Genomic DNA, 12,987 nt, shown 5'->3' with positions numbered 1-12,987 from the left:
ATATTGTCAATTTTTTAATTAAGTAGTGAAATACAGTTTCAGTCAGACAAATAAATTCTTATAATTTAGTATCAGTTTTTGTCAAACGTATTATATATTAATGTTATTTCAGTTTCAGTAGTAAAAGTCATTTCTGGTCAGACAAACAGACTAAATTTCCCATAATTTAACTATAAGTAGAGAAAACAAGTATTAGTCAGACTCTCTTTTCTCTAACTTTTTTTTTATATTTCATTAATAAAAAATAAAAATATCATTAAAAACAAACTCTAATTTTGTTTTATCATTCACTTTATTACAAATCATGTCTGCAAATAACAATTAGAATTACTATAATAATTGTAAATATAAACAATATCTCTTTATATATAACATATTTTGAAATTGAGGTACTTTATTCGGTGTTTGTGTGTTAATTCAAGTTAAGCACAACTGTTAAGATTACTTCATTAGAGAAGAATTTCTTTAAATTTTAAGATTATTTCAATTTTTTTAAATTCTTATTCTTTAATAAAGAATGTCTAACAACTTTGAGAAAAATAATTCCATAATTTTACCAAATTTCACAAACTTTTTAATTGTCTAATTAAATTGTCAAAAAATTTTTCAGAAAATTGAAAAAAGTTGATGAATATTTCAATATTTTACAATACTCATCATCATTAGACACCCTTGTTTCAAAAGTTTTTCTTTTCCAAAAAAAAACATTGCAATTGTGTATTTGAAAAAATATTGTGAATTTTTTTTTTTTTCTTTAAATAGAATTATATTTTCAATAACAAATTTAGTGGCATTTGTTTTGTCATTATCAACAAGAAATTACTTTTTCTTACACAATAAGAAACGTTTTTTTTTATGTACATATAATTATTATTATTATTACTAATTTAACAGCTGCTTATTCCATTCCCGGAATTTTCATTGGTAGTACAAAAATAGTATTGAGTAAAATGAAGTATATTGCATTTAAATGGACGTTATTGTTTTTTTCTTTCTATATTTACTTTTAAGGCACTGGACGAATAAAATTCGCGTGAGATCTTAATCATATATAACAGCAAAAAAATTCAATTTACAAAACTTGTAAATATTTCAAAGCTGCATAAAAAGACTAGAATTATTTTTGGAGTACAAAAATAATCATTTAAAATATAATTCGTATTTAGTATATTACTTTGAATTGTGCGTTTGTAAAAAATACTTTTAATTATTTTCAATTTAATATTATTATTATTATTATATTGAAACGCCACGAGATTTTTAAGTTCATATCGCAGTGTGTTAAAAGAATTGTTATTAAACGTGGATTTTGATTTTATACTCAAAACTCTTGCATATTTTTTGATTTTTTTTTTTTTAAAAAAGCGATTGACGCAATGAATTAGTGAAAATAAATATTTTTTCACAAAATATATAATGTTAGTAGAATTCGATCTGGATTATTAATATTCGTTAGGTGTCAGTTTTCTTTACGCAATTGTTGTATTGCTTTCCATATCCTCAATTCAACACCTCCTCTGCAAAAAAGAAAATTGAAATATTAAAAATCAGTTTTAATTCAATTCTCCAAATTTATGTAATTTTTTTTTATCAGTAGTAAAAGTATAAATCAAAATCAAATCAAAATTCTAATTCAATGATAATTTGGAAAAAATGTTTGTAGATAATATTTCTGCTTTCGAATAATATTTATTTATAATTGAAAATATTTTGAAAATAGAGAAATAAAATAATTATTAATTAGCTTATAATTTTTACCTCAAGTTCAATTTGCGAAGGTCTTCTCTCATGATATGATACGCCACATCTTCAAAAGTATATTCTTCATACGAAAACTAAAAATAAATAAAATAGACAATATTAATTTCAAATAATAATAATAAAATAAAAAACAGTAATTAATATTTTTTCCCTACTCTTTCAATTGATGATTCATCCAAACCAATAGTTTGTAACCAATTTACAAGTCTAGTGTCAGTGGTTGTTGTTGCATTATTATCCGTAACATTAATTTGAGGTAGATGCGATGGAATTGAAGAGGTCGAATCAATTCCTGTAGTTGATGAACAATATCTAGAAAAAAAGTATATAAAGTTTATTAATAAACAAATTAAACGTAGAATAAAATCGAAAATTAAAAAAATTACCCTCTTTTATTTATTTCAATAAATTTAAAAAATTTCTAACTTACCCCGACTCATGTCTAACACTCCTTCTATTAATTGATTCACAAAGTTGTGTTAAAATACCAATTTGACTTCTTTGCTCCTCCAATGCTTGATGTAACAATGTCTGATATGTTTTTTGACTCTCCATTAATTCTTGCAAAAGCTTCATATTTTCAATCTTTAATGTTCCCATTTCTTCGCGATATTCCCGCCAATATTTATTTTCAATTAAATCAACTGTTTTTTGTGATTTAATTGAATTGACTGTTGATATTCCAGAAGTTGAACCCTCTTCAGGACCTTCACCAGCTGCTTGAACTCTCTCTTGACCCATTAAATTAGCACCAAGCTCTGAAAAAATATTTTTAAATTCATTTTGTTAATAATTCCAAATTATTATTCTATAAAATATTTTTTTATATATACTTTCTTTAAATTAATTTTTAGATATTCTCAAAATTTTTTCAATTTTTTAATATTTATACCAGGAGAGAGAACAGTAATAGCAGCTTGAACGGCATTTCTGACTAGATTATCTAGAGCAAACATCCAATGTGGTTTAATGCTGTGCATTCGAAGGACTTCATTTACTGCAGTTTGAAACAGGTAAATGGCCAGCTGTAAATGATTGATGGCGTTCGAATCAAAATCCAATTCCTCCTTCAAAGTACGGATTGCTGTCGTTATTACGTCCTGATTCTGATCGGCAATGTAATCCTTCAAATTACGCATTAGTAATTCCAAATGGCCCTGTAAATTCGACGCACAAAATTAATTTCAAATTTAATTCAATAAATACATATAATTGTATATATGAAACAAATAATAAAAAAAAACAATATTTTTTTTAGTAAATTATTTTTTATAATTACCATACGAAGAACTGTTTGACCAACATCTTGATGAATACTTTTCATCCAAACTTCGCAGATTTTCTTTTCATCTTGACTCAATACTCGAGTAAGTGTCATTCGTCGTTGACTGTCTTTTTTCAATAAATAAAATCCCTCTTGTTCATCTCCAGCTTTTTGTACCAATTGTCCTGAAATTTGAAAAGAAAATATTTTTTTTCATTAGAGCTACAATCGATGAATAAAAATCTACGAATCGGTTTGTAAATTTAAAAAAAAAAAAATAAAACATATATATATAAACAAAAATATAATAATGAATTCTTATCAAATTTACCATTAATTTCAACTTCTGGAGATAACAATCCTCCCGAGGAACTTCTTCTTGTCATAGAAGCACCGGAAGCATCACTTTCACTTGTTTCTATGGACGGTGTGCTGCCTATATTACTGTGAGAATAAAATTTAAAATAAATATGCTTCGCTAACTAAATATCGAAAAAAAAAATGAAACTTAATCTGCCGAGTCAACATTGAGCATAAAATGCACTCTCTTTGTAATAAAAAGAATAAAATTCAAACAAAATTTATAATTTTTTTTAAATCAAAAAAAAAAAGAATTATTTTAATATAAAATAATCATAAAATTATTATTAATTAAAATAATAAATAAAATCAAGCACATAAAAAAGCCTTTAAATTACAATTTAAATAAGCAAAAATTCAAATAAAAAAATTTTTTTTTTCTTTTCACAAGCTAAGCAATTGTAAAAGCAAATAAAATATTAATGATTTGCTATACTACAATAATAATAATTATTAAACAAATTAAAAATACTCGAATGAATATAAATTAAATGGATTAATTTTAATCTAATTGGCAATTAATATTTTTAAATATATACTTTTGTTATTATTTTGTTGTATCTGTGTTATGTGTTAGAGTTTTTTTTAATTTAAAATTATTAATTAAATAAACCCATAAATCAATATTTAATTTTGTTCCAATTATCCGCTTTTTAATACTTAATGAAACAAAATTTATCTTACTTTCTACCTGAGTAAAAAAAATTAATTTGATTCTAAAAAAAAATTATTATTAATGAATCATTTTAAGACTTTCTTTCTTTATTTTTTCTCTCATTTAATCAATAATGAATTAATTATCTAATAATTAATTAAACATAATTAAAATCACTTAAAAAATATAAATTTTGAAGCTTTCAATTTGGAAAACACTATATAACTTGAAAATATGTTCACTAATACATTTGGCCAGATAATATTATAATTAATCCGAAATCAGTGATTTTTATTAAATAAAATAAATATTGTCATTATATAAATATATATTCACGAACAATTAAGAAATTATTTGAACTATTTCAGAATTCAATTAAATTTTCAATTATTTAATTATTTTATTTTTATTCACAATATATATATATTAAAATTAGAAAAAACAAATTTCAATTTGAGGGATGGTGAGATATATTTCCTGTTGCACAAATCAACTGGGGAATAGTGTACTGTACCTGTTAAATGAAAGAGACGTAGTAGTAGGCATGCGGATGGGGGATAGAAGGTGGGCTGGACTTCTCTCTCTCAATGGACTCGATTTTGATATCCCTCCGCTACACATGACACTTTTACCGTTAATATTAAGAAGAAAAAAAAATTAGAAAACTATCTTTTTTATAGCCAATTTAACGTGGAAACCAAATTATTCCAATTAATCCATGAATAAAAATAATACACTTCAATTTGCAATATCTTCAATTTTCTCTCGTTTACGTATTATATATTCGTGAGCTGTTATTCTATTCTTATATTAAATCTCAATTACAAATAACAACTAATAATTAATTAATATTAGTAATTACAATTTTAATCTATATTGGGATTATTTCTACATATTACTTTTTTCAAGATTAAAACAATTTAGTATTCCATCGTACTAAAATGAAAGCTTGTCAAGTTTATAGCAATACATTGCAATACAAATTTCATTAGAAAAATAAAATTTAATTATTCCAATGACTAATAAATAAAAAAAAAATGTAATAAAAACCAAATCGGTGGAAAGGTCGTTATAAGGGTCAAAAATAGAATTAAATTCAAAACGCAAATTTTAATTAAAAGGTAATTAAAATTGTGCGAGTTTTTTAATTCTCAAAAACAAATTTTACCTATCCAATTGTTTTACTTTAATTGAAACTATTTTTTTCAATTATAATAGTAAAAATTAATTTACAACAAAAAAAAAAAAATTTGTAATAATATTAATTACAATTTTGAAATGGAAGACGACGTCACTCAAAAAAAAAAAAAAAAAAAAAAAAAATAAGCAAAGAAATTAATACATCACTGCAATTTATAATAATAAAAACAAACTAGACAAGTACCTAGTGAACCAAATGGAAAGCTTGATGAATGCAAAATTGCGATACGCAGCAAAAGAAAAATATTCACAAAATTTTTTTATAATAAAAATTATAATAAATAAAAATATTATATTCTAAATTCAAGAACGTAATTAAGAATTTATTTACCTGTCATCCGATTGAGAAGCTTGAATAGGAGCTGCCGGAACAATGTTGTTGTTATTAGTCTTATCACATTTACCAAGTCGTTCCAATCGTTCAGCAGGCACGGATATACTTCTACTAAAATCAGGCGGTGCTGCCAATCGGGACGTTTTTTTCTTTCTAAATTAAAAGAAAATTCAATTAGTCACAAAAAAAATTAAAACTTTAAATTAAAAAAAAAAAAAAAAACGATAAAAATCAACTAAAAAAATGAAAATGGAAAAATTTTAATTTTTTCGTAAATACTTAATATAAAAAATAATATTACTCAGTCAAAAATGGATCTTCTAATAATTCAGCTGCACTCGCTCTGACATCAGGATTTGGCTCAAAGCAACGAAGAATAAAACTTTTTGCCCTCTCAGACAATTCTGATGGTATCTCTGGATGAATTTTATAGTAGCCAACCTAGAATAAAAGAAAATTTATTATTTTTAAATAAAAAATAATTTATAATTACAATATTTATTATTAAAATTATTACCTTAAAAACAGCAGCTTGGGGAGATCCAAGTTCAATAAATGGTGGTTTACCCGTTGCCATTTCCACAATAGTACAACCAAGGGACCAAATATCAGCCTATTTGGTTTGAATAATAAATTCAAATTTATTTACTATTTATTATTGTCGTAAAAATGATAAAAATTAATTTATTATAATTTACCGGTGCACCGTAACCGCGTTGTCCCTTGTCGATAACTTCTGGTGCCATATATTGCAACGTCCCTGTAAATGTTTCTGTACTCGGACAAAGGCCAGCCAAACGTTTCGACATACCAAAGTCTGATATTTTAACAACTCCACTATAAGTGTTGACCAACACATTGTCACCTAAATTATAAATAATAAATTTTCATTTAAATATAGATATAAAAAAAAAATTCTCTTTAAATATAGAAATTTTTTTCGATCTTCTTTTTTTTAACCTTTTATATCTCGATGAACAATTTTTTGATCATGTAAATATTTCAGTCCTTCGAGAATTTGTTTTGTATAATAGGAAATAGTCGATTCATTTTCCTTCAAAGGACCCCATTTTGAGCGAAGTAGAGCCGATAAACTTCCTGAAAAAAAAAAAAAAAAAAAAATTTGTTAAAAAAAAATAAAATTCCAAATATTAAATTTATTACCTCCAGGCACTTGTTCCATAAAAATTTTAAAATATCCTTCCTCGCTCACTGATCCTTGATATTGAACAATATTTCTATGTCTTAATTGACTATGTAATTTAATTTCCTCATGAAGCGGTTGAACGTCACCTAAATTTCTTTCTCGAATTTCCTTCACGGCAATTCTCACTTGAGTGTTTAAATCTCGAGCCGCATAGACAATTCCATAAGTTCCTTTACCCAAAACAATTCGCTTATTTTGCTCATCGAGTTCGTATTCAAACTAAAAAAAAGAAAAAAAAATCAAATTTATTTAAATATATATTTTTTTATAATTTCCAAATAAATGATAAAAACCTTCATTCCTTCGCCTGTCATATAAGTGTCCAAATCTGTCACCATGCCTTCCTGATCTCTCGTCATTTCCAATACAAGATTATAAAAGCGTTGTCTGCATTGAATCGACGGAAAATACATTTGGAAGTCATCCGAGTTTTGATGCACATATAAAAACAGGCATCTTTCATCTCTCTTATACAAACTAACACTACGAATCATATTTGCAGTGAAAAGCCAATCGTGAACTTGTTTGCAATTTTTTTTCATACTATCTAAACACAAATTCCAAATTTGAATCGATTTCTCTTCGGCACCAAGATTTACATTCACATAACTTGGCATTAAAATTTTTGTCGGTTCTAGAACCAAAATCTGTAAAAAAAAAAAAATTAAATATAAATAAAATTCAATTCAACATTTTCGAAAAATTAAAATAAAAAAAAAAGGATTAATTTACCGGAAATCTTATACTATCTCCAACTTCAGTTTTGGTTGCTTCGACAAAATAATCCATCCAAAAACTGAATATTTGTTCCTCGGGTGATGTTTCAGTTTCCTCATTTTTCTTTCGAAATCTATCAATAAGGGAAATATTGCCAATTGTCGATTTCAGATACCTTAAAATAAAAATGTAAATATTTAACAAAATATATTTTTTTTGCTCCTTTTAAAAATTGAATAAAAAAAAAAAAAACAACAATCTTACCAGTTGGGAGGCTTTAATTTAAACATACACTCAGAGGCTTGAATTGCTTTTGTGTAATCTTCAGCTAAGACGCTAATCTCAAAGAAAGTAGCAACATCCCAATAATCCTTCAAACTCGAGAGGCTACCCTTTTTACCGATAAGATTATTGAGTACCATTCCTATATGTTGTAACTCCTCACTTTTCGAAAATTCATTCCCAGCTATTACTAATAGTGTTGCTAAATTTATTCCTGCATATTCATTCGGTTGGACCTGAAAAATGTAAATAAAAATAAAATTATAATTATTAAATTAAATTAAATTAAATTAAAAAAAATTGAAAAATTTTAATACCTCGAAACCCTTTCTGTACCAGTGAATCGCGTTATTTAAACTATCATGATCAGTGTGACGACTTTCAACAAATTTATCTTTGTATATCCTTCCACATAAGCAAAGCATATCAGGAACATTGTTCTCTTTTTTTTCTAAAGCTTTCTCAATAACTCTCAATGCTCTTTCTCTATCACCTTCCTTATTTCTTCGATTCAAAGCAAAAGCGTACAAGTAACGAATAGCAGGAGTGTTTATTGAATTTTTATGATTCGGCACAGTTCTCAAATCGTCGACAAGCTGAACCATTGCATCGTAATCCTAAAAAAAAAACAAATTACTAATTAAATTTTTTGCCATTTTAATTAACTGACGAAAAAAAATTAATTTATTTTAAATTAATAATAAAAAAAAATAATTTACCTGTATCTCACGAAACGAAATTAAAACATTGAGTACAACTTCTCCTGAAAGAACATTAGGATCATCCAAACGTTTTCGCATATTATTTAATGCTTTCGAAAGTTCTTCACCAGTTAAAGTATCGCGAGCTTTTCGCAAATCTGCTAGGAATTTTTCTTTCATGTGAGCTCTGCAATTAATTACAAAATAAAATTAAATTAATTACATTGAAATTCAATTATTTTTCATAAAATAATAATAATAAAATAATTTACTTGGATTGTATTTCAACATCTTGAAACAATTTTTTCAGCTTTAATGTCAAATGTTGTTTTGGATCAATTACTTCATCTCCAGTAACAATACTTGCCGCTGGACTCGTTGAAACACAAGTTCCACATTCCATCACTCGATACGAAACAAATGTATAACTTCCACATGACAACTGTGAGAAACATTAAAATTTAATTAATTAATAAATAATTGAAAAATAAATTTAAAAACAATTTTTTAATTAATTATTCCATAAAAATCTTACAATTAATAGAATAATTAATTATTAATTAATAATATTCGATTGTATTATCTACAATATTAATCAAACCAGAAATAGAACAAATTAAAAGAAGTTTGAAATTTAAAAAAAAAAAAAACTCGAGTTATCAAAGTTCAACGATAATCTATAAAAATCATTTTTACTTTTCAAATATTTACAAAACCATCTAATGACCACTTTTTCATTGAATATATATATTTTATTTAAACATAATTCACAATTAAAATTTTGTAAACAATAAATGAAAATATTACTAAAATTATTAAATTTTTGATAAATTATTAATTTACTTTATAATATAGTGATAATCACAATAAATAAAATTAAAATAGTAAATATTAAATAAAAAACAAAACTTACAAACAAGTTTTACAAATATTTGTATAATATTTATAATTTTATAATAAAAAAAAAAGAAATTATAAAATGTCAATCACGAGTAAATGACCTCTAATTAGAATGTATAAAGATATTAGAAATGTCATTAATAAAATTAATATTGCATCAATTATAAAATAAACGTATAAACTTGAATCGCTGCTTTCACTAGGAGATGACGGCATTTTTTAATAGTTAATGACACTTCACAATTTTTTACATTCAAACCTTGTCGAATTAAATAATAAAATAAACTATAAATTTCCAAGCAAATAAATAATTTCCACACTATTATTAAAATAATAAAACTAAAATAGCACATCTTTCTTATTCTTTTATCATATAACAATTCAAATTGTGAATTATAACTGACTGCATGAACATCAACTAGTATGGTATAATGGCTATATTAAGAACATGAACTCATAATATATATGTACTTCCTGATATACCCTACTTTTAATTTCATAGATCCCTTATCAAAGGTAAATAAGCAGCCATTTTTTTTTTATTTATTTCACACTAATTAACTAATTTCACATTTGAATATACATGTTCCTGATACTTTTCAACTTTCGATTTTTTTTTGTCATTTTCGCGCTTTATTAAAAATCAAAATAGAATTTCTAAAAAAAATCCTGTTTTTTTAAATTATTTTAATTGCAATGAATTATTTATTATTAATATAATTTTAATAATAATTATTTAATAAATAATATTAATTTGCAATTAATTATACTCTACTTTTGAAATAAAAATAAATTATCATTTTAAAAATATACTTTTAAATTTAGAATTCTAATTTCAAGAGTATGGAATATATTGAATTTGAGAATAAATTGTATATTTATTAAAGCAAATAATTTTAACTTCTTGCTGAGAGAAGTTTGAAACATTTTTTTTTGCTTTTTCAATGCAATTATTAACTATAAGATTCACACTACTCGTAAATTCTTTTTAATTCCACTTTTTCTTGAAAAAAAAATCAAGGACAATTTCTTAACAAGGTATTGCTGTAAGACTAGGTCACTCGTATATTCTCAAGTTTATTAATAACACTTTTAATTGAGACCAACACTATATGGCAAAGCTTTAATAAATCACCAAGGCCATATGCATATTATTTGTCATCATCCTCGTCCCTTAAGGAATGCATGTAAATCGTGATTTACAAAAACATTTTCTTTTCAACACGAAACAATAGAACGTAATTATATTATTTGATTTTTAGAAATGTTTCCACTTTACTTAGGTATTATAAATTTATAAAAAAAAAAAAAATTTAAATACAATACCAATTATGTAATAAAAATTTTTAATTTTTTTTTCAACTAATTTGTATTTTACAAATATTTGAGACTTACTTTGAGTCTAATTGTTGCTTCAGCATCTGTATCGTTATTTAAAAGAATATTTTCCTTCATGTCAAAACTCTCGCGAACTCCCAAATGATAAAAAAGAGCTGATTGTTGAAGTTGAATACTTAAATCAACTACTGCAACATCTGCATTATAAAATGTATCCAATACATTTGTTTCCCCGAAGTCCAGCTTCTCGAACTGTATATAAATTTATTGAAATTTTATTATTTTTTATTAAATACATAACAAATATATTTTTCTCTGAAGTATAAATTTTTTTTTTTATACCTGTATGTGATGCATTTTGGCATTTACTAAATTGCAAGCATGTTTAATTTCTTCGAAAGCTTTTTTTCTTTGAGCAAGATGTTCAGGTTGATGTAAATCTAGAACACAAGCCACATCCATTCTTGGCCTACCAGAAATTGTTGTTAATACCGAAACGTCACTATGTGTACCAACACTATCTGTACTCGAAATTCCATCCACCACTGTTTGTGGAGTTGTGACTGTAAACAAAATAAAAAAAAATAAACTACAAATTATATTTATAATAATAATTTCATTAAATTTTATTCAATTAACAAAAACTGATTTACAAAAAAAAAAAAAAAATCGTCAAAAAGAAACTATTTTTCCTTCTATATGAAATTTTTTTAATTTAAAGTAAACACAAAAAATTGTTAAAAAATAATTATTTTCCTAGAATTTTATTATAAATTTTAAAGGAGAAACAGAGAAAACAAGATTCGAAACGAAATTCAGAAAACATTTTCTTTATTTAGTGAGAGTTTTATTAATACTTTGTTATTTCAGCTGATTTGTCTTTTCAATATGAAAGCACATCAGAGACATTAGAAAAAAAATACACTGTCAAAATTCTTTTAAATTAACTTTAGTATTAGTATTAAATTAAATTTTAGTATTAAATAAAGAAATAATAGTCTAAGTACAAAGTATAGTAATTATTATTTATTGTACCAAAAATTAATAATAAATAATAAAAAAAAAATGAAAATAATTGATAATTATTATAAAAAAAAAAATAATATAAACTCTAGGTACATGTAAATAAATTAATAAACTTATTTTATTAACTCAAAATGTTATTTTATTATTTTGGAGCACCTTACCAGCAACTTCGACGACATCGCCACAGGTAGAAGGCATTTTGTTTCATTAGAATCAAAAAATAATAATTAAACTTCTTTTGTTTTTTATTGTTCCTGTCTTTAATCCAAAATTAGCTCTCAATAAAAATATATTTTTTTAAACTTCAGCATGACATCTTGTACTACCTAAAAAAAAAAATCAATCACCATTCCAACAATATAAGAAATTAATATATTAAAAACTACACTAAAAAAAGTATTGTAAATAAAAAATTTATCAAAAAATACCATATTACAGAAATATGAAAAATTTATAATAAAAAAAAAATTACTCCAAAAAATTGACAGTTTAAAAATTTATTAAAAAATCGATCTAATCTTTTATAATTCTAATTTTCTAAATAATGAACAAAATTAATATGTTTTTTTTTCAATCTATTAACAACAAATTAACTAAACATGTTTATTATAGAAAAAATTTAATAACATACTTTCTCTCATAAACATCGCCCAACACTTTATACAAAGCGTATTATTTCAATTTTCTTTTTTTTTTTAAACAAATAATACGATTTTTGGAAAAACATTTTCACTAAATGACACTTTAATTTGATAATTAAAAGTTGACATCATTAAAAATAAATTAAAAAACTGTTTTCATGATCAAAAATGATTAAAAACATACCTTTTAAAAGGAGTTACACTAAAAACTTCGTCCATGTTCTTTCTCACTGAAACACCAGCAAATTCACACAAGCAAACTATGAGAAAATAACTCACATTTTTCAATACAGATGGCAGAAATATACTCAATCGGTAAACAAAAAATTTTGAAAAAAATTTTTTTTTTTATGAAAAATTTTCCAAAATTTGGAGAAATTAAAAAAAAAAATTTCAAACAATTTAGTAATATTTTGTCAAAATTCAATAATTTTTTTGTTTATTTTAAACAATTTAGTTTATTATTATTTTTTTTAATTCCTTTTTGGACAAATTTGTTTAAAAAAAATATATATTTTCAAAATAATTCAAAAATTAAAGAGTTTTGTACTCTCTTAAAAGTAGAATCAATTTGTTAACTGTGATCATTTTTAATTAGACT

The 12,987-nt window shown here is 24.0% G+C and overlaps 1 protein-coding gene across 3 annotated transcripts; it reads right to left on the bottom strand.

The window, feature by feature from the left end:
* Positions 1–279: 279 nt before the first annotated feature.
* Positions 280–12,633, bottom strand: LOC127288168 (mitogen-activated protein kinase kinase kinase 15). 3 transcript variants are annotated; one of them, XM_051315470.1, is made up of 24 exons: positions 12,571–12,633; positions 11,907–12,071; positions 11,062–11,282; positions 10,777–10,971; positions 8,754–8,923; positions 8,500–8,668; positions 8,098–8,397; positions 7,763–8,016; positions 7,514–7,673; positions 7,075–7,428; positions 6,739–7,000; positions 6,535–6,672; positions 6,273–6,439; positions 6,092–6,187; positions 5,876–6,015; positions 5,572–5,727; positions 4,555–4,665; positions 3,357–3,469; positions 3,041–3,210; positions 2,654–2,918; positions 2,192–2,519; positions 1,917–2,073; positions 1,759–1,835; positions 280–1,517 (listed from the first exon to the last, which is right to left on the bottom strand). In XM_051315470.1, the coding sequence occupies exons 2-24, from the start codon at positions 11,941–11,943 to the stop codon at positions 1,460–1,462; spliced, it is 4,098 nt and encodes a 1,365-aa protein (XP_051171427.1). In that variant the 5' UTR covers positions 11,944–12,071; positions 12,571–12,633; the 3' UTR covers positions 280–1,459. The 3 variants fall into 3 exon arrangements, with proteins under 3 accessions (XP_051171427.1, XP_051171428.1, XP_051171429.1); XM_051315471.1 differs by having other exon boundaries at positions 4,555–4,653; XM_051315472.1 differs by lacking the exon at positions 4,555–4,665.
* Between the last annotated feature and the right edge of the window lie 354 nt (positions 12,634–12,987).

Source organism: Leptopilina boulardi, unplaced genomic scaffold, assembly GCF_019393585.1.
Source record: "Leptopilina boulardi isolate dan_hultmark-lab unplaced genomic scaffold, ZJU_Lbou_2.1 LbouV2_38, whole genome shotgun sequence".
Classification (NCBI taxonomy): Eukaryota; Metazoa; Arthropoda; class Insecta; order Hymenoptera; family Figitidae; genus Leptopilina; species Leptopilina boulardi.
The sequence above is the reverse complement of the archived record's forward strand: the minus strand, read 5'-3'. Positions and strand labels throughout refer to the sequence as shown.